The sequence below is a fragment of the Oryctolagus cuniculus genome, chromosome 3, assembly GCF_051225735.1.
Source record: "Oryctolagus cuniculus isolate XC-2025 breed Fujian yellow rabbit chromosome 3, ASM5122573v1, whole genome shotgun sequence".
Taxonomy (NCBI): Eukaryota; Metazoa; Chordata; class Mammalia; order Lagomorpha; family Leporidae; genus Oryctolagus; species Oryctolagus cuniculus.
The window spans coordinates 179945525-179972052 of NC_142869.1; the positions used below are offsets into that span (position 1 = coordinate 179945525).

General features: G+C 41.2%; 1 protein-coding gene across 1 annotated transcript; it reads left to right on the plus strand.

The window, feature by feature from the left end:
- Positions 1-272: 272 nt before the first annotated feature.
- Positions 273-12289, plus strand: LOC100358868 (TRPM8 channel-associated factor 3-like). Its single transcript, XM_002711977.4, has 8 exons — positions 273-401; positions 3295-3930; positions 6706-7670; positions 7909-8006; positions 8710-8923; positions 9192-9431; positions 10194-10531; positions 11970-12289. The coding sequence occupies exons 2-8, from the start codon at positions 3308-3310 to the stop codon at positions 12240-12242; spliced, it is 2751 nt and encodes a 916-aa protein (XP_002712023.3). The 5' UTR covers positions 273-401; positions 3295-3307; the 3' UTR covers positions 12243-12289.
- The last annotated feature ends 14239 nt before the right edge of the window (positions 12290-26528 follow it).

The following is a 26528-nucleotide window of genomic DNA, read 5'->3' on the forward strand; positions in this document are numbered from 1 at the left end:
AATTAAAGCATATATATTTCCATTTTGCAAAATAATTACAACACAGGGCAAAAAATGATCTTTTATCTGATTTTCCATTTTACATTTATTAAAAATTTAAAAATTGTGACCCTTTTAGATATGACACTCTTATTCAAAAATACAGAGAAATGAAATTACATAATGTTTTTAACAAGTACCACTGGAGTGTCCTTCAGTATTCAAGGAAGTCTCGCAATCAAGCCCCACCCTCCCCAAAGGAAGCAAAAGCCTGATATACTGAAAGATAATCTCACTGTCTTCCTTTAAATAAGGCCTGTAGACAATCCATACATGCATTCTGCAGACATCTCGCTCCCTGCAAGAAGACCTGAGCCATATCTGGAGACGTCCTGGTGAGCTGCTCTGACTGTGAACAGAAGGTGAGTTTCCCACTACATAGCATGGACAGACCGTGGGAGATGTTAGTAGACCCCTTTCCTTATGTAAGGAGCTGGGAGTTGGGTGCCAAGGGCTTGTAGCAACAGGGTTTCTTAGTCTGTTTTCTATAGCTATAACAAGATTCCCAGGCTATTTATGTAGAAAAGAGGTTTCTGTAAGCCCCCAGTTTTTGAGGCTACAAAGTTCAAAGTTGGGTGGCCCAGCTAATAGGGGCCACATGCTATTTGACCTTCTGTGGAAAAGATGGAATGTTGACTAGTGTGCACAGAGGAGAGATCAGGAGGAGAGGACCTGCTTGATGGAAATCTGCTCTCAATAATTAATCCAGTCCCAGTAGAACAAGACTCGCCAGGACTCTGAGAAAGGCATTAATTGTTATTGGGACATAATTGCCTCTCAAAGACCCCTCCTGCTCTCAATAATGTAGTATTGGGAATCACAATTCAACCTGAGACTCAGAGTTGACAATCAGTCTTCAAACTTTCAAATTGCATTCCATGGAAGGTATGTGAGCTATTGAGTTCTTTCACTTGTGAAAGACATAGTGCACGGCCTTGCCTTGAGCCCTGGGGAAGAGATTGCATAAGCAGCGATCCCTCGCTGTTTGTCTCATTGGTTCTTGGTTTTCTTTGTATCTGGTTCTCTCTTTTGTTCATGCCCAGTGGGTCCTCCATAGGTCATACCACACAAAGAGGTTAAATTCATGTGTTTTACTCTCAGAAGTAGTTAGAGATTCAGGGCTGCAGGGGATCTCATGAGACCATGTCTGTTGTCCAGTGGTGAGAATATTATGAGCCAAGAAGTGGAAGAACTAGCTGTTACGGCACGAAAGCTTTATATCCAATGCAGCAGCAAAGAGGCATCCAAAACAACGTAAGAAAATTTCCCATAAGGATTTACACATTGATGTTGCCTAAAAAATAAGTCACTAACTGGAAAAATCATAAGTGTGTTTTTTATTGCTTTTCTATTTAGTCCACAGTTTGCATTTTAATTACATATGGAATACTGGAGAGGACTCTCTGTTCAGGCTTTGTGGCTACAACATCATTCAGTTGGCTCACAGAGTTCAAGGAGCACAACTTTGTTCTCATGAACTTTATTCTACATCCTCCAGAGGGAAAGAAATGTCACATAGCATATCTGCTTCAACCAAAGCAATTCTACTGCTACTTGCTCTTGAACCAGCAGGAAAATCACTGTCTGCTAATCCGTGGAGATCCTTCAATCCCACCTCAGAGTTTTGCTGTAGTTCCTACGGCTCCTCTGGTCCCTGGCCCAGACTGCCTGGCAGCTGAGATGTCCACATTTTGAAAAACCATGGTTCATTGATGTCTGGTGTCTCTGCTGCTTCCTTCAGCTAGGACAACCGTGCTGGGAAGGGGTCTCTGGTGTCTGGATCTAGTTTTTCTATTTGGAGTACCCAGACATTTCTAGTGTCCCCCCCTGAACACCCATTCTTCATGCCTTCCCACCAAAATGAGGACATTTGCAGAGAAGTAACCAGATTCCTTAACTGGAAAACCAATCACCCACTCTAGCTCACTGAGACTAGGTTAGCACTGAAATTAGAACACCTTACCTAGTCCTCTTGCTTGTCAAAAGCAAGTTTGCATTCTCTCCTGTCATCATCAACCTCAGGAGTTGGAAAGGTGCTGTTGGGTCAGATCACCGAGTCAGCAGAGCTGCTTCTCAATGGTACACTCCCCCACTTCTGGGCCTCAAAATGGACCAGACTGTGCTTCATGCTCACACCTTCTCCAAAAGAGACTACGTCTTCAAAATAAACACAGAAACTGCTTCATGTGCCTTCTTCTAGATATTTACAGTTTTAGTAATGAGAGTTAGCAAAAGGTAAGGGAGGGAAAGCATAGAAATATATAGAAGATAACCTCACAGAGACTAAAACTGTAAGTCCTGCTCTGATTTCCAATAGAACAGAGCCTTTATTTAGAGAGCTAATAAAAGAGGAGTGGAAAAGACTCTGATCCCAAATCTCTACCACCAGGCTGAAAGAGGGGCTCATCTTCACTTGTGGCAAAGCTTTGTGGTTTTCTCTTCAAGAGTGTTAATGGGAGAATTGAGGATTCCAGAATGATTTAGCCTAAGCATGCAGCACCTAGATCCTGAGCCTGCTTAATGACAATATGAACAGAAACCAAAGATACTGGACAAACTTTACGAAAAATGGGTATTCCAAGAGGAGGGAGGAGAAAAACAATCATGATTCTCAGCCTATAATGTCCTCTATTCTTCTGAGAAATCAATAGGAATGATAAAGTGCAATAATTCTATTCTGATATCATAAGGTGCCAATCTCAGAGCAAACTTTGGCCTGTGTTAATTCTGTCCATCTTCACATGAAACCCCTTGGAGGTTTAGAGTATGTTCCCTATACAAATGGGAAATGGAAGCTTGAATATTTTCTCAAAGAATAAACACTGAGGAGGCAAAGTTCAGTTTCCTCCAGAGAGAGACAGCTGCTACTGTAATATTCCACATTCTGATCAAAATAAAGGATTTATGCCCATTAGGGAAGTCTAGGCCAGCAATAAACAACTGGGATCAATTATAGCTGTTAGAAATGCAGGACAAGTGCAAATGCACTCTCTGATATGCAGCAGGGAGGTCCATGGAGAAGAAGGAATAGCCAGTGGAGGACAGAGCAATGGAGAAGATTTGGGTTGGTGAATATGAAGCATCCATGGAAGGGAATATAATTCTAGAGCTTGAAAAATGAATGGAGAGGTTACTATATATTACATGAGAATTTCTATAGGCACTACTGGGCAAGCCACTACGGAAAAGACGTGAACTCTTGTTTTATTCACTTTTTGATGTGTTGACCATCCTTAGTCTTTGCTTTCCTTGCAGAACCTGGAAGATCATGGCAACCACTCCTGCTGCTGCCTTTCAGGTCCTTGTGAATGGAGTGAGAAGCTGGAATATCCCCCCAGAGCCCCTCCCTTCTGAACTCCTTCTCATTGGAGAAGCCACCTTCCCAGTGATGGTGAATAATGAGGGCTGTGTGGTCATTGCTGCCTCCTCCTTTGGCCAAGGCCGCCTCGTGGTGGTGGCCCATGAGGAGTACCTGATTCACGCTCCCTTGGCTCCATTTCTTGTCAATGTTGTGTCCTGGCTCTGTCCCTCCCCTGAAGCCTCCACTGGAGTGAACCCCTCCCTGGAATCACTAGTAAAACTCTTGCAGGATGCTGGGGTTAAGGCACGGGTTCAGTTGGAACCAGGCGAGTCCATGGGGGTTTACTGCACCAATGCCTATGATGACAGCATGACTGAGAAGCTGATCCAGTTTGTAAAACGAGGAGGGGGCCTGCTCATCGGGGGTCATGCCCAGAGTTGGGTTGAGAAGCATGGCAGTGATAAGGTGCTCTCTGAGTTCCCTGGAAACCGGGTGACAAGCGTGGCTGGCGTGTACTTCACAGACTCCAGTGTGGACAGAAGGCAGTGGGTTGTCTCTGAGACAGTGCCCACCATCTCATTCCATGTCACGTGAGTGATGATTCTTATAAGGGAAGTATGATCCAAGTTAAAAAGCAGGCTTGTCCCCCATTTTTAAGAGCTTTCAGTCTTGCAGAGGAGAAAATGGCACTATGAAACAGGATCGCTACAAACTACAAACACAAGCATAAAAATGACCTGTGTTTGTCAAGGATCAGTATGCTTGCTCACTCTCTATTATGGCTTGAGTATTAAGTACTTAGAATGTAGGGTATACTTTTTGGTTCACATCCTGTTATTCCCCTAGATTCAGTCTCAGAAAGACACTGGTAGAAAGGGAACAAGTCTACAATGTTCATGGAAGAAAAGAAATTTCTGTTTTGCTTGATATTATATCACTATCACACAGTGCAATACCTGACGTGGTAGGTGCTAAATAAACACTCAATTAATGAGTGAATGAAATTGAGGGTGTGTGTTCTGGCAACATCAGGAAAAATGCAACACTTCATAGTATACAGGTGCACATCAGGACCTTCTCTCCCCAGTAACTATTGGGAGGAGAGTTTTCTTTAAATTGAAATGGAGATTTATTGTAAAAAGGTCAAGGGAAGGTTCATAGATTACTTTTGTCTGTAAAGATTAGAGAAAAATTAGACAAAAAAATTGGCTTAAATGAACTGCACCATCTCAGATTTGAATCACAAGCTAGCACATGAAAGTTCTTGGTATTTCCCTAAGTCTCCTCTACACAGCAATTCGTCTTATCTTTGGCACACATAGTCATTTGTTGGTATTGAAAGTTCCAAAATTAACATAGTTACATGTTATTCCATACAAGTTCTAGAGTGTTTTGACATACAGTTCCAAAAAGATGTGTAGCTAGTTCAAAAAATTTGCTCCTGAAGTGAATGATAATGACAAATTGTTAGTTAGAAGGTTGTACAAAATGACACTCTTACCAAAACAATACCCCAGGGCACAGCTAATACTCAACATTATGAATTTATGTTTAATACTTTTTCAATATGGAATGTGAAAATATTATTTGATTTCTATTTCTCTGATTTAAAGGCACAGGGCATTTTTACATATTTTTGGTCATTTATGTTTCATCTTAAAATGTTTGTGTCCTTTATCTTTTTTTCTATTTATTTTTTTTCTTTTTCTTATGGATTAATTAGTTCTATTTCTATCTTATATAAAGATAGTTTGAAACGTTTGTGGAAAATAGAATTAAGATATGACTTTATGTTGGTACGAAATTTTTTGTACTCATGCATAGTTTTTTTAATTTAATTTAATTTTTTTTTAAGAGGCCGAGTGTACAGTGAGAGAGAGACAGAGAGAAACGTCTTCCTTTACTGTTGGCCCACCTTCCAATGGCTGCTGTGGCCTGCGCTCTGTGCTGATCCGAAGCCAGGAGCCAGGTGCTTTTCCTGGTCTCCCATGTGGGTGCAGGGCCAAAGGACTTGGGCCATCCTCCTCTGCACTCCCGGGCCATAGCAGAGAGCTGGACTGGAAGAGGGGAAACCGGGATAGAAAATGGCACCCCGACAGGGACTAGAACCCAGTGTGCCAGTACTGCAAGGCGAATTTTAGCCTATTGAGCCGCAGGGCTGGCCTCATGCATAGTTTTTTAAAACTACAGATTTTACATGAACAATTTTGAAGAACCTCTGTAAGTTACTCTTCTTTTCCTGTTTCACATGTTGCAAATGTGTCTCCTTCCATCACTTGTTAACTTTGTTTTTGGTTTTGCATATGTTTTATATCTGTTTTGATTCAACTTGTCCATCTTTTTCCTTCATAACATTTGTTCAAAGATTCATCTATCCATTTGAAAGGCAGAGCTACAGTGAGGCAGAAGTAGAGAGAGGGAAGTCTTCAATCCAATGGTTCACTCCCCAAGATGGCCACAATGGTGGAGCTGTGCGAATCCAAAGCCACGAGATAGGAGCTTCCTCCAGGTCTCCCACATGGGTGCGGGGGCCCAAGGACTGGAGCCATCTACCACTGCTTCCCCAGGCCATAGCAGAGAGCTGGATCGGAAGTGGAGCAGCCAGGACTGAAACCAGTGCCCATATGGGATGCCGGCACTGCAGGCGGCGGCTGTACCTGGCATGCCACAGTGCCTACCCCATATTTTTTATTGTTTAGAAAATCTTTTCTCATTACAAATTTCTTACAGAATTTTCCTAAGTTTCTTCTAGTACTTTAATTGTTGGATGACATATTGACATATTTAATGCAATAGCTATTTTCCATAAATCACATAGATTTTAACAAATGTATGGTCAATTATTACAGCACAAGTTATTGAAAAATCAATATTTTTCCTCACTAATTTTAAAGCGTATTTTTCCACATAAGTTTCCTTATGTGTATGCAATTGTTTTACAACTCTCTCCACTGAAGTACTGGTCTATTTGTGTAATTCTCCATCAACCCAGCTGCTCTTGTTACTGCAGCTTTGGAATGAGTTTTGATAACTGAGAAAACAAACTCATCTCCACATTGACATGTTAAATCACTTAACATTTTCAAAACATTCTTGTGTATTTTGGGCCACCAATATCTAAAGATTAAACTATTGAGTCTATTTATCTAGATTGTTTTAAACATATTGAGATCTGGGACAGAGTTATGTGTAAAATGGAAATTATTGGAGAATAAGCAACAACTAGTAAAATTTAAATATCAATCTCCTGAGCTTCCTCTTTGATGTTTTCTACTATATGAGCTCAGGTTTTCGGTGCTCTCTTCTGCACTTTTCTACACTCACCTCTCCAAAGGCCACTAACACGGGAAATGTCTCTTTTGCAGGTGCGGGGAGAACTTCAGGCAGGATCAGAAGCAGCTCCTGGAAGGCATCACGGAACTGGACCTCGACAGAGGGGGAATCCCCTCATACCTGCTGGTGCACGGGCCCCTGGCCTTTCCCCTGGGGCTGGACAGCTCTCTAAACTGCTTTCTAGCAGCTGCCCGCTATGGCCATGGTCGTGTGGTGCTGTGTGGCCATGAGAGCATGGTATATGAAAGCAGCATGGAAAAGTTTTTGATCAACGCTGTACGCTGGCTGAAAGGGCAGCAGAAGGGGAAGGTTGGGGTGAGTCCACAAGTGAAAGCTTTGGGCAACTTGTTAACAAAACACAACGTGGAGTGGACCAGCACCACCCTTCCAACCCACGACTTGAGCGTCTACTGCTGTGCCTCACTCCACGACATGAATGCCAGGAAGGTGGAGGACTTTGTTGCAGAAGGTGGAGGGATACTGATAGGCAGCCAGGCCTGGTACTGGAGTTATGATAACCCAGATTCCAACTATATGACTGAGTATCCAAGTAACGGGTTCCTTAAACGTGTTGGTCTTGGCATTTTAATTGAGTCAGGCAATAAAGGCTGCTTCCCAGTCCCTAAGCCAGAGATGTTGAATTACCACATCCGAAAAGTTCTACCCCAATTTGAATCCATGCTGTTCAACAATGGAAAGGTGTTAGAGAAGACCTGGCTGGAGAAGCTAAAAAAAGATATCTCCAATATGTTTCAAATCCCACACAATGGGATTCCCATCTATGAGTCCATGCACCAAATCATCCTGAAAATGATCAAACAAAAGGGCTTGCCCACTGTGGATAAAGGAAACCCCATCAGCAGGGCCAGCCCTCAGGATCTCCTGACAGCCTGGGCCCGAGAGCTCTTCAAATCTGGAACGCCCATCTCTCTCTTGGTTGGTGATAACTCCCCCCTCCCTTCCACGGAATCTCCTGTCAGCATTGAGATCACCACAGGTATGGAATGGAGGACAGCAGAGCTGGGGCTGGGTAAGGGGGCATGTGGATGGTGGCTGGCTGATTCGGCAGCATTCCAGAAGTTACTCCCCACAGGAAAACCACCTATGTCATTTCCTAGGAACTTTTAAAGTGTGCCCTATAGATGCAATAGCTCTGGGAGGGACTGTGGGATTCTGGGTCAAGATGGAGACAAGGGAGATGGGAAGAGCTCAACCTTTCCCATGATTCTTACCAGACAACAGAGATTCCTGGGTAAGCACCGGACTCTACTTACCTGAGGGACGAACTGCAAAAGTGACAGTGCCCGAGAATGCTGTTGCTGCAAAACTGAAGGTAAGGCATTCCGCCCTCCAGGACATTAATTTTTGCCATGTCCTCAGCATGTTGACTTCTACTTGAAATAAGTTCTTTTCAATTCTCTAACAAAAACACCAAACAGAGAGCAGGTGCCACTTTCATTCTACATATGAAAAAATTTGTCTCAGCAAAGCAGAGACTTGCTATGAGCAGCAGGTGGGGTGCAGAATCCGTAATACCAAGCAGAACCTCATGCATAACAAAGGTTCAAGAGTGCTTCCTTTTCTCTTCTTTTGATCCAATATCAAGCCTTTTCCTTTAGTCCTTTCTGTAGGATCTGAAACAGGATCCAGACGTTGAACAAGCCACAACCCTATTATAGATATAGAAATTACTTATCGGACACAGAGAGAGGTTGCAGACCTACAGGAAATACCTGAGGCATAATCAGTATCTGCATTGGGTCAACATTTACCTGGGGACTCACTTTGTTTAAATCAAAGAGAAGACTCCTGAATTCTATAGAGAACAAGGAAAAATGATGGTCTTTAGGGAATGCCCTGTGGAAGTGGCTGAGTGAATCCTGCATTACTCACATTACTCATTCTGTGGAGCTTCTCTCTGCCCTCCATGCTTCGGGCAAGGCAGGACAACACACGTGACACTAAAACACAGACACACTGCCAATCCTCACCATCATGACCCCTTTCCTCCACCCTTGGTGGGCTCTCACTGACAGGTACAGATTGGCTGCCACACGGATGACATAGGTGCAGCGAGCACCTACTACCGCCCCCCTCTGATGACATACCAGTACTACTTAAACGAAACAAACGAAAGCATCTCCTGGCTCTGGGGAGGCCTCCTCTACATCCTTGTGCCCCCAAACTACGACCTGGGCACTGTGCAGGTCACCATCAGTGGGGCAGTGCGGGCTCCATACTTCAAGCTGGGTGAGTAGGGGGTTCCAGTTCAGGTGGGGACTCGGGGCAGAGGCAGGTGTGGGATGGAGAGTGGGCTGGTTGGGAAGGAGGGTGGGGACTGAGAGGAAGAAGGGGCTGAGGCTGTAGAGCTGCAATGTAATAAGAAACAATGGACTAAGAAAGCTGAATGTAATAAGGAACAGTTAATGAGTTACCAGGCTGTCCCTCAGCAAGGCAGAGGGCTATCATGAAGCCTAGGAAAGTGGAGTGGAGCAGGCTATGGAAACTTTATTTCCAGGGAAGACGTCCCAGGAGGAGTGGAAGCGCTCTCTGCAAGGAAATCCGGCACCCTGGGGCGAGCTGGCCACAGACAACATCATCCTGACAGTGCCGACTGAAAACCTCAAGTCTGTAAAGAACCCAGAGTCTCTGCTGCGGCTCTGGGATGAGATGATGCAGGCTGCAGCCAAGTTGGGGGCAGAGCCTTTCCCCTACCGCAGGCCAGAGAGGATTGTTGCTGACGTGCAGATCTCATCAGGTGAGTGTTCTAGGGGAATGCGCTGAGACTTTCTCTTCCAACTGAAGACATGGAGTTGAATTACCACTGGGACCAGTGGAGGAAACACTGTGTGAAGATCCTTAGGAGCCTGTGAACCATTTTCCAATGTAAACAGTGAATTATAACCTAGATCTTCCAAAAGAGAGGTGTCACAGGTAGGGTGAAATGAACCAAGTGCAGAACAAACAATTGTGGCTTCAGGAAGATACAAGAATTGAATGGGGTCAGAGTTTGCCATGAGAAGTGGTAGTGGGTGGATGCACAGTAATTTAAAGCAGAGTCAAAAAATCTTAAATTTTTTGAGAAAATCTAGATGCTTTGAAAAAAAATGAGAGCCCCATTGCTATCTTCAGGATCTTAAAATGACCCCATAAAATGGATTAAGACTACATTCAAGGATGGAGAATCTTACTGTTTTCTCCTAAGACCCAAGACCTCAAGGCACTGACATATAACACCCAGCTAAATTAAAAAATGAATGGTTATCCTCACAGTCATATTTCACATACACCAATCCTTCAGGGTCAAGTGTAGAAGAGAATGCTCAACTTCATGTGATAACCTGAGGAGACCACTAACCTGTCATAAGCTTGGGTTTTGTGTAGTCAAATACTCTTCTGAATAATCTGGAATTATTCAACATATTGCAGTTCCTAGGGACAATGGGGTATATTTATATGTGTGTGTCTACAAAGAATATCATACATGACCTCATATCTTCTACTCTATTGCTTTTTTCAGGTTTAATGCATGCTGGGTACCCCATCATGGGCCTACTGGAAGGAGTGCCTGGGGTCATTGATGAGGAGAGAATAAGGAGGTCTGGTGTTTGGGCTCCCCTCCATGAGGTGGGCCACAACTTCCAGCGATCCCCGTGGGTGTTCTATCCCCACACTGTGGATGCCGACTGTAATCTCTGGACTATCTATGTGCATGAGGAGATTCTAGGCATCTCCAGAGACAGGGCTCACCAAGCTCTGAGGCCAGAAAATCGGAAGCAGAGGATCAAAATGCACATGGATAAGGGAGCCCCTCTGAGTAACTGGGAAACCTGGACAGCTCTGGAAACATATCTTCAGGTACTGAGCACAAATGCAGGGAGGTGGGGACCACCGGGACCCAAAGTCCTGTAACATCTGATGATCCCACGAGCTGCACATCTCACTCCCTTGTCACATTGCACTCTATACCCTGAACCCAGGATTCTAGCACTGCATGGTGGCGCTGCTCTGTGGCTCATGTTTTACTACTAAAAATGATATTGCACAGATAATGAAACATGTCCCTCTCCTCTCCTCCACCTCATAAATTTGCAGCCTGAATCATTGTGAAAGAGATATCATCCTATCTTAGCTCTGTTAAGCAAGCTTGTGACAGAATCATAGCTTTGCCTGTTTCTCCTGAGTCATCGTTTTAACTGAGCAGACAGTATCACCTTATTCTATCAATATGTTGAAGGGGTATTGTAGGTGGAAGACCGGGAAGTAAGTTTCTCAAATGACATCTTCCTATACAAATTATAAATTTGGATGAGTTTTGTTTTCATTACAAAATAAGTAATACATGCTCAGTGCCTCATAATTTTTTGAAAACCTTCCTCTGCATTTCTTACTAACCTGGTGGAATGCATGTAGCAAGTATCTTCATGATCTCCCAGTTACAGATTTATAAACTAAGGTTAAAGAACAAAAAGAGCTTTCCCCTGACATTACAAATAATAACAAACAGAAAGGCCTGGATTTCAGTATGAGAATTTTGGTACAGAAAATTCGGAACTTAAGCCTACTTTCACTAATATACATTTACCATGAACTTTTAAAGACCTCTCACATTTATTTCCTTCCCCATGATAAGGACCCTCATGTCCTTACGTGGTTTTGCTTCAGTTATTACTTTCTTTGTTCATATCTGTAACCCTGGTGTTTAGCAATGTACTCCTTAAATAAACGATTGCTTATACTTAGTATTACACATCTTCTAATAGCCTAAACTGAGTAAGAATGAAAGAACTGTGGTGGTGCCATTTGGAACACTCCACTTGACTTTGTTCTCAAGGTTGTTATTCCTCAGTGTCATACTCTCTTAGAATACGGTCCAGAAATCTGCTCCTTCTAACCCTAAACCTCCAGAGTCCTGGATATGCATTTCCATCTTTTGGCCACAAAATATGAGAGAGTATTCAAGCCTCAGTCAGATTTAAATCTTTATATGTACCATTAATATTAGGAATGAGAAAAATAATAAAACCCCAAATAACTAGCATTTGTTGGGAGCCTCCTACAAAGCAGGTAATGTGCAAGCACAAATTCCATCTCTGAGTGGTAGACCAGTGCATGGTGCCAGCCACTGGAATGGGCTGTAAGGGATGGAGAGACAGAATCACTGATTAAAATGAAAGAGATATTAATAGGTGGCTAATAATTAAGCATCACCATGTCATATAACATGGGTGGTGGGTGGGAGGTGACTTTTGTAAGTCTAGTGACCCTTCATTCTGCCTGGTCCTTCTCTTTCCAGCTCCAGGAGGCCTTTGGGTGGGACCCATTCATCCAGCTCTTTGCTGACTACCAGGTCATCACCAAGTATCCCAGTGACAACGCTGGAAAGATGAACCTATGGATGAAGAAGTTCTCTGAAATAGTGCAGAAGAATCTGGTTCCTTTCTTTAAAGCCTGGGGCTGGCCAATCCAGGAGGAAGTGACTAATAGCCTGGCCTCCCTGCCAGAGTGGGAGGAAAATCCCATGAAAGAATATGTCAGAGACACCTCTGAACATTCATCCTCTGAATGAATGAAAAGCATCATTCATTGGATGCGACAAACTAATCTTAATTTCAAATTTTTCCCATATTTTCCTAATCATCCTTTTTCAAGATTGAGATTAGATAGTTTATCTTTGAAATAAATAAAAATTTAAAGTAGCTGATTTTCTTTCTTTCTTTCTTTTTTTTTTTTTTTTGACAGGCAGAGTTAGAGAGAGAGAGAGAGAGAGAGAAAGGTCTTCCTTTTCCATTCGTTCACCCACCAAATGGCCTCTATAGCCGGTGTGCTGCAGCTGTCATGCCACGGCAATCCGAAGCCAGGAGCCAGGCGCTTCCTCCTGGTCTCCCATGCGGGTGCAGGGCCTAAGCACATGGGCCATCCTCCACTGCCTTCCCAGGCCACAGCAGAGAGCTGGACTGGAAGAGGAGCAACCGGGACAGAATCCGGTGCCCCAACCGGGACTGGAACCTGGGGTGCCGGCGCCGCAGGTAGAGAACTAGCCTAATGAGCTGCGGCGCCGGCCAAATTAGCCGATTTTCAAGATAAGTCATACATATAGTTGAATCAGTTTTTCCCTAGTGTAATTTTTTAACAAGTTAGTATTTTGCTTTTTGATTTATTTGTTTATCAATTTTGCATTTGTTGTTTTGGATGTGAAGAACGGCTCAGGTACAGAGAACTAACCCAAAGAATTTCTTTCTCTGAATCCATTTAGAGCCTTTTTCTCTAAACCCAAAATTATTTCATATGCTTTAAAAATATCTTCTGGCTAGGTGGTTTATAATGTGTAGGTGGTCATACAGATACTTGAAATTCTAATTTGGGACACAGAGATTTTATTTAATTTCAAAAATATGTAACTCATTTTTCCCATGATGAAAAATCCCAGTTCCCTAAGACACTAAGACAATGATCCATTTTCTTATATCTATTCACACACACACACGCACACACACACAAAACAGTTGCAAAACATAAATTGTAATGCAAATACAAACAGTATGCTACTGTCACAGTTGATGATCATTTTCAGTTTATTTTGTCCTCATGATATATTTTTATTAAGTATATAAAGACAATCTCATTTGCTTGAAGTCCAATAAAATAGCTCTTCCCCTATGGTTATACAACTAAGTAGTCATGTATGTTAATTCATTTTGTTACTCTACTTTTGATTTTTGAAATTGTTTAAGAATTCAATTTTGTTTAATAGTCATATGAATCAAAAATACAATCATAAGAAATTTTTTTGTGTCCCTGTCTCATTTGTACAATTGCCTTATTTCTCCTCTATGAATTAATGCTCCATTGTTTGTTTATAGAAACACACAAATATTAGTAGCCCTCTTTTTCTTAGGCAAGGAAAAACACATTCTATACATATTTCCTTCCCCATTTTTTTCTGCTTATTTAGTGGATGTGGCTCCATAATATCATATGGACATGTGCGATACTCTCTATTATACTGCAATTTATAGATATAATAGTTTATTCAATAAATACCTTACTGATAGACATTCAAGTTTCCAGTATGTATTCTGCAAGTGTCTTTACTACCACAAATAGACTTCAGTGAATATGCTTCTGAGCTGGCACTCACAGGGGATGGAAGCATCACAGGCAGAAGCTCTGCTTGTTTCACCACAACACTGACCCCATAAATACATCTAAAAAATCAGTTGGCCATGCAATGGGCAGAGGGAAACACATGGCTGGAGGCCAGAGGCTTACATCTGTGGCTCCTCTATCATTCACAAACTGATAATAAGAAAAAATAAATAATTCTATACTATTCAGTAATTCAATGACTAATTGAATTTTGGTGAATGTTTATGTAACACTGTATAAAAATAATTTCACATTGTTATTTTTCATATTTGTAAAATTTTATTGAAAAATCATTAGGACATTAAAATTTCTGTCACTTCCATATGACCCTAACAAATGTTACCTTTACATATCTTTTAACATAATACATCATTTTTCTTAATTGGATTACATACTGCTGTTTTGTATTCTGCTTAGAAACATCCTTCTATTTTTACAACTAATAGTCTTAATGAGGGACCAGCATTTTGACATAATGGGTTAACACTCTGGTATAAATCCCAGCATCCCATGCTAGTGCCAGTTCAAGACCTGGCTGCTCCACCTCCAGTCCAGTGCTCTGCTACAACCTGGGAAAGCAGTAGAGGATGGCCCAGGTCCTAGGGCCCCTGCACCCATGTGGGAGACCCAGAAGAAGCTCCTGGCTCCTAGTTTTGGATCGGCACAGCTCCAGCAATTGAGGACTACTGGGGAGTAAACCATTGGATGGAAGACCTCTCTCTCTTTGTAATTTCTCTCTTTCCTCTCTCTGTGTAATTCTGACTTTCAAATAAATAAATAAATTTTAAAAAAAGTCTTAATGAGACTGTACAGTCATGACATAATTCTATAACTTTATGAAAATATCTCCTTTTGTTCAGAATTTAAATATTTTATATTTGGGTAACTTGAAGGGAATGTCTGTATTTATACATCAGCCATATAGATGAAATCAAAAGAGAAATAAAAATTTCTAAAATGAATGAGGATGATAAATCATATTAAAACTATGGAATACAGCAAAAGCGATGTTAACAGGGAAGTTTACTGCAATCAGTGCCTACACCAAGAAATGGGAAAGGTACCAAGTATATGAGCTATCAATGCACCTCAAGGATCTAGAAAAACAATAAGCCAAACCCAAGATTAGTGGGAGGAAAGAAATGATTAACAGAAGAAATAAACAAAAAATTGAAACAAAAAAATATAAAACTCAGTGCAATGAAGAGCTGGATTTGGAAAAAAATAAGTAAAATTGATATAGCATTGACCCAACTAACCAAAAAAGAAAATAGGAAGAAGACCAAAACAAATAAAAATCAGAGATGAAAAAGGAAATGTAACAATATCACAGAAAACAAAAGAATCATAAGACATTACCACAAAGAGCTACAGACCAACAATTTGGGAAACGTAAAAGAAATGGTCAGAATCATAGACACATGTAACCTATCAAAATTGAGTCATGAAGAAACATAAATCCTACAGACCAATAACTGAGACAGAAATTGAATCAGTAATAAAGGCTCTCCCAACAAAGAAAAGCTCAGGACCAGACAGGTTCACTGCTGAATTCTACCAGACATTTAAAGAACTAACTCCAAATCATCTGAAGCCATTCAAAATAAGTGAAAGATAAGGAATCCTCCCAACCTCCACTATGAAGACTGCATCACCTTAATTCCTAAACCTGAAAAAGATACAACAGAAGAGAACTAGACACCAATATCCCTGATGAACATAGATGCAAAAATCTTCAACAAAATATTAGCTAATTGAATGTAACAACACATGAGAAAGATCATTCACCCAGACCAAGTAGGATTTATCCCTGGTATGTAGGGGTGGTTCCACAATTGCCAATCAATAAATGTGATACATCACATTAACAAATTGAAGAACAAAAACCATATGGTTATCTCAATAGATGCAGAGAAAGAATTTGATAAAATACAACATCCTTTCATGATGAAAATCTTTAGCAAATTGGTTATAGAGGGAACACTTCTCAACACAATCAAGGCAATTTATGGGAAACCCATGGCCAACATCCTATTGAATGGGGAAAAGCTGAAATCATCCCTCCTAAGATCTGGAACCAGGCAACGATGCCAATTCTCACCATTGCTATTCAATATAGTCCTGTAATTTTAGCTAGTGCCATTAGGCAAGAAAAAATTCAAAGGAATACAAATTGGATAGGAGGAAATCAAACCATCCCTATTTGCAGATGACATATTGCTACATATAGGTGAATAAATCTAACTAAGGATATCAAAGATTTCTAAGATGAAAATTGCAAAGCACAAAAGAAAGAAATAAAAGAAGACATTAAAAATGGAACTTCATTAAAAATGAAGTTCTTCCATGTTCATGGATTGGAATAATCAACATCGCCAAAATGCCCATAATGCAAAAAGCAATTTACAGATTCAATACAATTTCAATCAAAATACCAATGACATTCTTCACAGTTCTAGAAAAGTTTAATAAAGTTCATAGGAAACATAAGAGTCCCCAAAGAGTTAAAGCTGGTGGCATCACAATACTTGATTTCAAACAAGCTATAGTTATAGTCAAAACAGCCTGGTTCTGGCACAAAAATAGGCTTGTAGACAAATAGAATGGAATAGAAACTTGAGAAAACAACCCATGCATCTACAACCAACTAATCCTTGATAAAGGAGCTAAAATCAATCCTTAAAGCAAGAAAAGTCTCTTCAACAAATGGTGCTAGGAAAACTGGATCTCAGCATGAAGAAGTATGAAGCAAAAGTCCTATGTTACACTTTGAACAAATATCCACAAAAACGGACCAAAAACCTAAATCTATGACCCAATACCATCAAATTTCTAGAAAACATTGGGGAAACTCTGCACGATATTGGCATAGGCAAAGACTTTTTGGAAAGGACCCCAGAAGCATAGGCAATCAAAGCCAAAATTGAAAAATGGGATTATATCACATTGAAGTCTTCTGCACTGTAGACTCATAGAATGGCAAATGCCCTAAACAGCACTCTGGCCTCAGAATCAGCCCTTAAGGCATTCAGTTCTGGCTAAAAACCCCATGAGAGTTTCTCAGGCATGGAAAGCTAAGACACTGTGGCAAAAAATGACCTAAATGAAAGATCTCGGTGAGTGTGATCCCAGTGGAAAGAATGGGCCATCAGAGAATGAGGTGCCTTTCTCTGAACGGAGGAGAGAACTTCCACTTTGATTAAGGCCTTGTCTAAATAAGGTAGAGTTTGTGAACTCAAGAGGTTTCCATAGCGTTGGTAGTTCATGACAAGAGCCTGGGGTGATCACTGATATCATGAATAATAAGAGTGTCAATTGTTAAATCAGCAACAGGAGTCACTGTGCATTGACTCCCCATGTAGGATCTCTGTCCTTAATGTGTTGTGCTATGAGTATTAATGGTAAAACTAGTCTTCAAATAGTTCTTTATACTTTGTGTATCTGTGTGGGTACAAACTGTTGAAATCTTTACTTGCTATAGTGTTGATCTTGTGTATATAAGGATAATTAAAATTGAATCTTAATGAAGAATGGGATGGGAGAGGGAGAAGGAGATGGGATGTTTTGCAGATGGGAGGGTAATTATGGGGGGAAAAACTGTTATAATCTCAAAGTTGTACTTTCGTTTTTTTATTTTTTGACAAGCAGAGCGGACAGTGAGAGAGCGAGACAAAGAGAAAGGTCTACCTTTGCCATTGGTTCAACCTCCAATGGCCGCCGCGGCCAGTGCACTGTGGCCATAGCACTGTGGCTGGCACACCGCGCTGATCCAAAGGCAGGAGCCAGGTGCTTCTCCTGGTCTCCCATGGGCCCAAGGAGTTGGGCCATCCTCCACTGCCTTCCTGGGCCACAGCAGAGTGCTAGTCTGGAAGAGGGACAACCGGGACAGAATCCAGCGCCCCGACTGGGACTAGAACCCAGTGTGCCGGCTGCACAGGCAGAGGATAAGCCTATTGAGGCGTGGCGCCGGCCCCAAAGTTGTACTTTCAAAATTTATATTTATTGAATAAAAGTTTTATAAAAAAAAGAACGAAATCTTCTGCACTGCAAGAGAATCACTCAGCAAGTGAAGCGGCAATTGACAGAATAGAAGATATTTGCAAACTTTGCGACTGATAAAGAATTAACACTCAGAATCTATATAAAGCTCAAGAAATTCAACAACAAAACAAACATAATTGAAAATTAAAAGCTATAAAAAATTAAAAGAAGGTGATTGTATTTTGCTGAAAGGATGATTTCAGCAATACATTAACAATCATAAATATATACACATCTGACACCAAACCACCTAGTTATATACAACAAATACTATTCGACATAAAGGGAGACATAGACTTCATTACAATAATGGGTGATTTCAACACTCCACTGACATCACAGGACAGATCACCAGACAGAATATCAGCAAAGATTCACTGGAATTGAACCATACTATTGAGCCAATAAACTTAACAGACACGAATAGGACATTTCACCCTTCAGCTACAAAGTAAACATTCTTCTCATAAGACCATGCAACATTTCCTAGCGTAGACCATATATTAGGCCACAAATCTAGTTGCAGTAAATTTTCAAAGACTGAAATCATACCATGTATCATCTCAGACCACAAAGGAATAAAACTAGAAATCACCCACAATAAGAACAATAGAACACTCACAAACACAGGAAAATTAAATGATGTGCTATTGAACGACTAATTGTCTACTGGGGGAATTAAAAAGGAAATTTACACCTTTCTTGAAATAAGCGAAAATGAAGATGCAATACATTAAAGTCTGTGGAATATGGCAAAAATGGTATGCAGAGGGACGTTTATAGCATGAAGTGCTTACACTAAATAAGCAAATGGTCTAATGAAGTATCTTGAAGACTTAAACAGAAGGACAAACCAAACCCAAAAGAGCAAGAGACAAGAAATAATAGGAGTGCAAGCAGCAATAAATGAAATTGAAACAAAAAAAAAAAAACACAAAAAATCAACAAAAAAGCTGGCTTTTGAGAAGACGAATAGAATAGAAAAAAAGCTTTATATTGAAAAACAAAGGAAAATTGAGAGGAAACAAATAAATAAAATTAGAGATGAAACAGGAGACATTACAGTTGACACCACTGAGATACAAAGGATCACAGAAACTGCTATGGAAAATTATATGCTAACAAATTGGAAAACCAAGAAGAAATGAAAAAATTAAAACAGCATGGTACTGCCATAAAAACCAACATATAGAGCATTAGAACAAATATAGAGAGCCCAGAAATTAATCCATATACATATAGCCAGCCGATTTTTGACAAAAATGCCCACACCATATGTTGAAATTAGATGTCTGGCCGGTGCCACGGCTCACTAGGCTAATCCTCCGCCTAGCGGCGCTGGCACATCGGGTTCTAGTCTCGGTCAGTGCGCCGGATTCTTTCCTGGTTGCCCCTCTTCCAGGCCAGCTCTCTGCTGTGGCCTGGGAGTGCAGTGGAGGATGGCCCAAGTGCTTGGGCCCTGCACCCCATGGGAGACCAGGAGAAGTACCTGGCTCCTGCCTTTGGATCAGCACAATGTGCCGGCTGCAGTGCACTGGCTGCGGCAGCCATTGGAGGGTGAACCAATGGCAAAGGAAGACCTTTCTCTCTGTCTCTCTCTCTCTCACTGTCCACTCTTCCTGTAAAAAAAAAGAAAGAAAGAAAAGAAAAGAAAAGAAAAGAAAAGAAAAGAAAAGAAAAGAAAAGAAAAGAAAGAAAAAAAAGAAATTAGATGCCTATCTCTCGTCATATACAAAAAATGAATTCAGGATAGATAAAAGACTTAAATTTAAGACCTGAGACTATGAAGTTGCTGGAAGAAAATGTAGGGAAAACACATCAAGATAATGTTATAGGTGTTGAGTTCTTGGTTAAGACTCCCAAAACACAGGCAACAAAAGCAAAACCAGGCAAATGGAATTATATCAAACTCAGAAGTTTCTGCATAGCAAAGGAAACAATCAATAGAGTGAATGGCTTCAGACAAAATGGTGAAAAATATCTTCAGACTACCTATTCAACAAAAGATTAATATTGGCAATTAAGATAACTCAACAAGAAAAACAAACTAACCAATCTCTTTAAGAAATGGGCAAAGAACCCCAATCAAAAGTCCTCAAAAGAAGAAATATAAATGGCCAATAAATATATAGGAAAAAAGCCCAACATTAGCCATCAGGTAAATGCAAATCAAAACCACAATGAGATAAAACCTCACTCTGATCAGGATGGCTATTATCCAAATACCAAATTAGGGTAACAAATGCTGGCAAGGATGTTAGCAGAAATGTAAATTATTGTAAATTAATGCAGGAACTCTGGAAAACAGTATGGAAATTTCTTGAAAGTCTAGAAATGGACTTGCCATATGATCCATTATTCCCGCTACTGGGTATATGCCCAAAAGAAATGAACACATTGTATCAAAGAGATACCTGCACCACTCTGCTTATAGTAGCACCGTTCACAATACCACAATATGGAATCAACCAAGGTGTCCATAATCAGATGAATGAATAATGAAAATGTGGTGTATATATACAATGGGATATTACTTGGCTATAAAAAAGAATGAAATTCTACTATTAATATCAAAATCAATGCAACTACAGGACATCTTGAGTGAAACAAGCTAAACACAGAAAGAGAAAAACATGTTCTCTTTTATAGGTGGTAGCTACATATTCTGTCTCATCATCCTATTTGTTGAACTCTTTTTCTTAGTGTAGGGTTAACTATACATCTTTAAGTAAATTGAAAATAGATCTTTGTTAGCCCAAGTAATTGGGCCCCTGCACCCACGTGGGAGACCCAGATCAGCGCAGCTCCAGCCATTGCAGCCAACTGGGGAGAGAACCAGCAGATGGAAGGACCCCCCCACCTCTGCCTCTCCTTCTCTCTTAGTGTAACTGACTTTCAAGCAAATAAGAAATCCTAAAAAAAGAAAATAGATCTTTATAAAAATTAAGAGTGGGAATGTGAGAGAGAGGAGGGAGAAGGGTTGGGATGTGGGTAGGAGGGATGGGTAAGGAGAGTGTCAATATGTTCCTAATTCTATATAAATGAAATACATGAAATTTATATAACTTAAATAAAAATTTTTAAAAATACCATGAAATATTTTGTGTCATAGCATTTGCTTTGACACTTTGTGATTTTAACTATCTCTAAAGCAAAATGTAGATTCACATGATACTGTGAAAATGTCTAGTTTTTCAAAGCAGGGATAGTACAAATAAAATTGAAAATGGCAGTACATTAAAAAATTAAAAAAATAAAGAAGTACCTTATATATCAGTATTGCTGCAAATACAGTTTTGTCAAATTGTATTATATGTCCTTTTCAAACCAAATGTTTAAAATGATGGTCTACTAGTGTCTGCTAATACCAACTGATAGAATTAAAATGGAGAGAACGATCCAACATGGGAAGTGGGATACACAGCAGACTCATTGAATGACAGATGTCCCAAACAGCATTTTGGCCTCAGAATCAGCCCTTAAGGCATTTGGATCTGGCTAAAAAGCCCATGAGACTATTTCAGGCATGGAAAGCCAAGACACTCTGGCCAAAAAAAAAAAAAATGAATGACCTAAATGAAAGATCTCTGTGAGTGAGATCCCAGTGGAAAGAAAGGGCCATCAGAGAAGGAGGTGCCTTTCTCTGAAGGAAGGAGAGAACTTCCACTTTGACTATGACCTTGTCTAAAGAAGATCGGAGTTGCCAAACTCAAGAGGCTTCCATAACCTTGGCAACTCATGACAAGAGCCTCGAGTGATTACTGACGTGATAAATAAGAGTGTCAAATTTTAAAGTAACAACAGGAGTCACTGTGCACTTACTCCCCACGTAGGATCTCTGTCCTCAATGTGTTGTACTATGTGAATTAACAGTATAACTAGTACTCAAACAGTACTTTATATTTTGTGTTTTGTGTGGTTGTAAACTGTTGAAATCTTTACTTAGTATATAGTAAATTGATCTTCTGTATATAAAGATAATTGAAAATGAATCTTGATGTGAATGGGATGGGAGAGGGAGTGGGAGATGGGATGGTTGTGGGTGGAAGGGAGGTTAAGGGGGGGAAAAGCCACAATAAACCAAAAGTTGTACTTTGTAATTTTATATTTATTAAATAAAAGTTAAAAATAAAATAAAATGATTATCTACTATAGTTTAATGACCTGAAATTATTTTAAAATTTACCATATATAAATGAAATAGAATTATTTCATTTGGTTATTGTTTATAGCCCTTCATACATTCCTGATGAACTATGGTCTTTTTTTTTAAACTTTTATTTAATGAATATAAATTTCCAAAGTACAGCTTATGGATTACAATGGCTTCCCCCCATAACGTCCCTCCCACCCGCAACCCTCCCGTTTCCCACTCCCTCTCCCCTTCCATTCACATCAAGATTCATTTTCGATTCTCTTTATATACAGAAGATCAGTTTGCATACATTAAGCAAAGATTTCAACAGTTTGCTCCCACACAGAAACATAAAGTGAAAAATACTGTTTGAGTACTAGTTATAGCATTAAATCTCAATGTACAAACTATGGTCTTTTTATTTTTACTTGTTGAACTCTTATTTCCTGGAGCATTAATCCTTTGACTATCATGTAAATTAAAAATATGTTTTGTCACAAATTTAGAAAGAAAGAAAGAAAGAAAGAAAGAAAGAAAGAAAGAAAGAAAGAAAGAAAGAGAGAGAGAGGAGGGAAGTAGAGAGGGAAGGAGGGGTGTCATATTCTTAGAATTTATCTATGAACTGCATTGCATCTGTTCCGTTTGTATTAATATCACATCAATATGAGAATTGTGTTGTGGTAATTATCGTGCATTTGTTGTGACCTTGATGATCTAATGTATTAATAAACTCCTGTAAAAATAACCATAAGTTAAAAGAAATATGAAAATAAGATAGTAAAGCAATATTATGAGGATATAAGGACAACAGATTTTAATGGTAGGGACCACTACAGTACAAGTCACAGCCTTAATATGGTGCTACCAACCAACCCACTCACTGTGGAACTCTGAACATTATGGAAATGTCCATCATATTGGATTCTGAGACTAGATCTTGGGACACACAGGTACCTTGTGAGTCCTTTCTTAACAGAGACCCTCTTGTCATCATTTTTCTATGATTGTTTTAGCACAGGCTTCATTATTCTACCCTCAGTCTACTTTAGTAGCCTCCTAAATTGCTCCCGGACCTTGCCTCATTCCCCTGCCACCCATCTCTCACACTACTCCCCAAACCACATTAATATTCTACTTTTTAAAAATACTAAAGTGTGCTCTTTAAGATAAAGTTTTGGAGGAGACACTATTGGAGCAAGGTGAGAGGAATCTGTGGCAGCCCATGCCACTGGGAATATTGCCTGATGGAGAGGCTCATGGTCCCCACTGACTCTGAGTCAGACTGAAGTGTTATTGGGGTACAGCTGACCACCTAATCCTATGAAAGGAGAATGCATTGCTTTCTTCCCCTCCCTAACTAATATGTCTGGAAACCAGCAGGGAGGATATGCCATCTGAATAAGCAGAGTGGAGGCAGCCCATGGGCAACTGGGTGATTCTATCAGAGGTTTAAATCTGCAGCCCCCATTGACTTTAAGTCTGACCTACAGGGTTGACAGAGGGCAGGGCGCCCTCTTAGTCATGTGAAGCATTCCCCTACCCTCACTCTATCGAGGGGCCCAGACTTCACTTGTCAAGGTGGAGCACCAAACAATCTCTGTCAGGCAGGCAGCAGCTCCAGGAATACAGCAGATCTCTCCATGGATGGAAGGTGTGCAGAGCTGCGAGTGGATCCCCTGCTCTCTGCAACTATGGCAGCCCTGCACCCATTGTAGGGCATGGGGTGTGGCTGGGTCTTTGGGGAAACACTGGATCTGGCTCCAGCCCTGAGTTAACTGAGAGCTGGGATATATCATCCCAGAGGGTTCTGTACTCATACTGAGGGGCATATAGACTCTTTGTATGGTTCATGCTTCTGAGTGAGTGGGGTATGAAGGCACCTTGGGTTCACGCTGGGCATTTGATTCACCGTGGCAGAGAGGGACTGTGATTGTAAACATGCCAGCTGATGTTATCATACCCCTACTAATGGTAGAGGAGATCTACCATGCCCAGCTTGAATATCACTGTGGACTCTTGCCCCACTCTCAGGCACTGGGCAGATCTCCCTGCACGCATCCAGCACATGCCCCTGGATATCCCCTGAAGTAGAGGCACATTAGAGATGCACTTCAGAGATAAAAGCCCTTAGAGGAGAACCCCAACAAGTGTTTCCACAGATGCCTTAAAATAGAAATAGAAATACAAGAAACGCGAACAAGGAAGACAATATGACTCCTGCAAGGAATACAACAACACTCTAATATTAGAATGTGAAGAGAAAGAGATTGATGAAATGCCTAAAAGGGAATTAAAAAGAATAACTAGAAGATTACCCCCAAAACATACAGAAGCAAAGATATTACTTACAGAAATCTATACATGATATGAGTGAGAAATTATGCTGGGAAATATATATTGAAGAGAAATCAAACTGAGATGTGGGGAGCAACTGAGACTAGACTAAGTTACTGGAATTAAGACTTATTCTATGCATCTGCTCTCCCACAATATGGCTCTGGGGAGGAGTAAACTTCTACGCAGCTGCCTCTCACCAATTTGACTGATGAGTTGCAGGAGCTGATCCTGCTCCTGATTGTAGGAGAGCAGCGTGCTTGGCGTGTGGGTAGCAGAGTTGGGGTTGGTGGAAGAGGACTATAAAGGAGGAGAGAGACAACATGCACCAGGAACATCTGAAGGAACACCTGAGCAGCCCCCGAGAGAGCTGGCCCGTGGTGTGCCGCTCCTCTGCGGAAGCGGGGAAAGTGGCAGGGGGTGCCGCCCCTCCACGGAGGTGGAGGGGTCGGCAGCCAACCCGGGAGGGACCAGCAGCAGACCCGGGAAGGGCCAAGTGGACGAAAGAACAGCGCAGGGTCCTGTGTCATTCCTCCGCGAATGGGGGAGCGACACTGAAATATTAGAAATGAATAATTCAATATGTCAATTAAAAAATACAATGGAAAGACTTAACAAAAGATTCAGCAAAGTAGAAGAAAGAATATCTGAGCTAAAAGATAAATCTTTAGAAATAGACAAAAAAAGGGAAAAAACTGAAAATAGTGTTCAAGATTTATGGGATACTATCAAACAACCCAACATATCATGTTAGAAGTTCCTGAAGGTGTAGAAAGACAGAATGGATTAGAAGACGCAATAGCGGCTGGTGCTGTGGCACAGCAGGTTAACGCCCTGGCCTGAAGCGCTGGCATCCCATATGGGCACCAGTTCAAGACCTGGCTGGCTGCTCCACTTCTGATCCAGCTCTCTGCTATGGCCTAGGAAAGCAGTAGAAGATGGCCCAAGTCCTTCAGTCCCTGCACACACATGGGAGACCTGGAGGAAGCCCCGGCTCCTGGCTTCCGATGAGTATAGGTCTGGTTGTTGCGGCCAATTGGGGAATGAACCATCTGATGGAAGACCTCTCTCTCTCTCTCTCTCTCTCTCTCTCTGCCTCTCCTCTCTCTGTGTACTCTGACTTAATAAATAAATCTTAGAGAGCAGCAAGATGGCAAATAGGAAGGGAGCACACTGATAGTCCAGGAAGAGACAGTTTAATAAAAGTGGAGGTACTGCAGGTTCACGAAAGAGTAGGGGAAGAAACAGCAGAGGAAACTCTTCTGGAACTAGTGTTTCACAGTGGACCTGCGTGGAGGGCGTGGGAGCCCACGGCTCGGGACACAGCGGCAGAATCAACGCACCAGCACTGGAACACGAGGTGAGCAGAACCTCAATAGCCTGAGACACCAGAAGGAAAGCGGAAAGAGGAGACTAGAGGGAACAAGGCTTGAAACCCCGTGGGGAAAAGTTCACCAGGCTAACTAGAAGAGAGAGGGAAAAAAAAAAAAAACAGTGACTCGTATGGACACGAGTTTCTCTCTCTCTGCTCACCTCTCAAAGGCAAGCAAGACAAAGAGCAGGCGCCATTTTGGACATACATAATAAGCGGCGTGACCTCAGCACTGCACCCGCCCTCAGCCAAGCAGAAAAACCTGACTCTGGTGTCGGGGGTGAAATCAGGAGATTAGGACCTAGTAGATGTGTGTTGCTAATGAACTGAGACTGTGAAAAAAGAGACGGTGGAGGAGAGTACTCTCCAGAGATGCTACAATTCAGTAACCTTGGCAACCCAGTGGGAGACTGCAGGAGAATTTGAGCCCACACTGAGGGCAGAACAGATTCCCTGTGTGGTCCTTGGGAAAGAGCTTCCGACCTCTGGCTCCTGTGGGTATATCATTCACCTAACTACCTTCAATTCCGCTCAGCTGTGTGGAATTACTTCCCTTCTGAAGAAAGAAAGAAAGAAAGAAAGAAAGAAAGAAAGAAAGAAAGAAAGAAAGAAAGAAAGAAAGAAAGAAAGAGAGATTTACCATGGCTAACCTGGGAGTGTCACCTTTGGCACACCCTTAACCCTGAGAAACCAAACAGAGCTCTCAGGCCACACCCATCACAAGCCTCTAAGCCTCCACCAAAAGCAGACAGTCCACTTAATATAGTCATAGTATAACAAGAAAAAAACACCGGGGGTAGAGCCAAGATGGTAGAATAATGAGG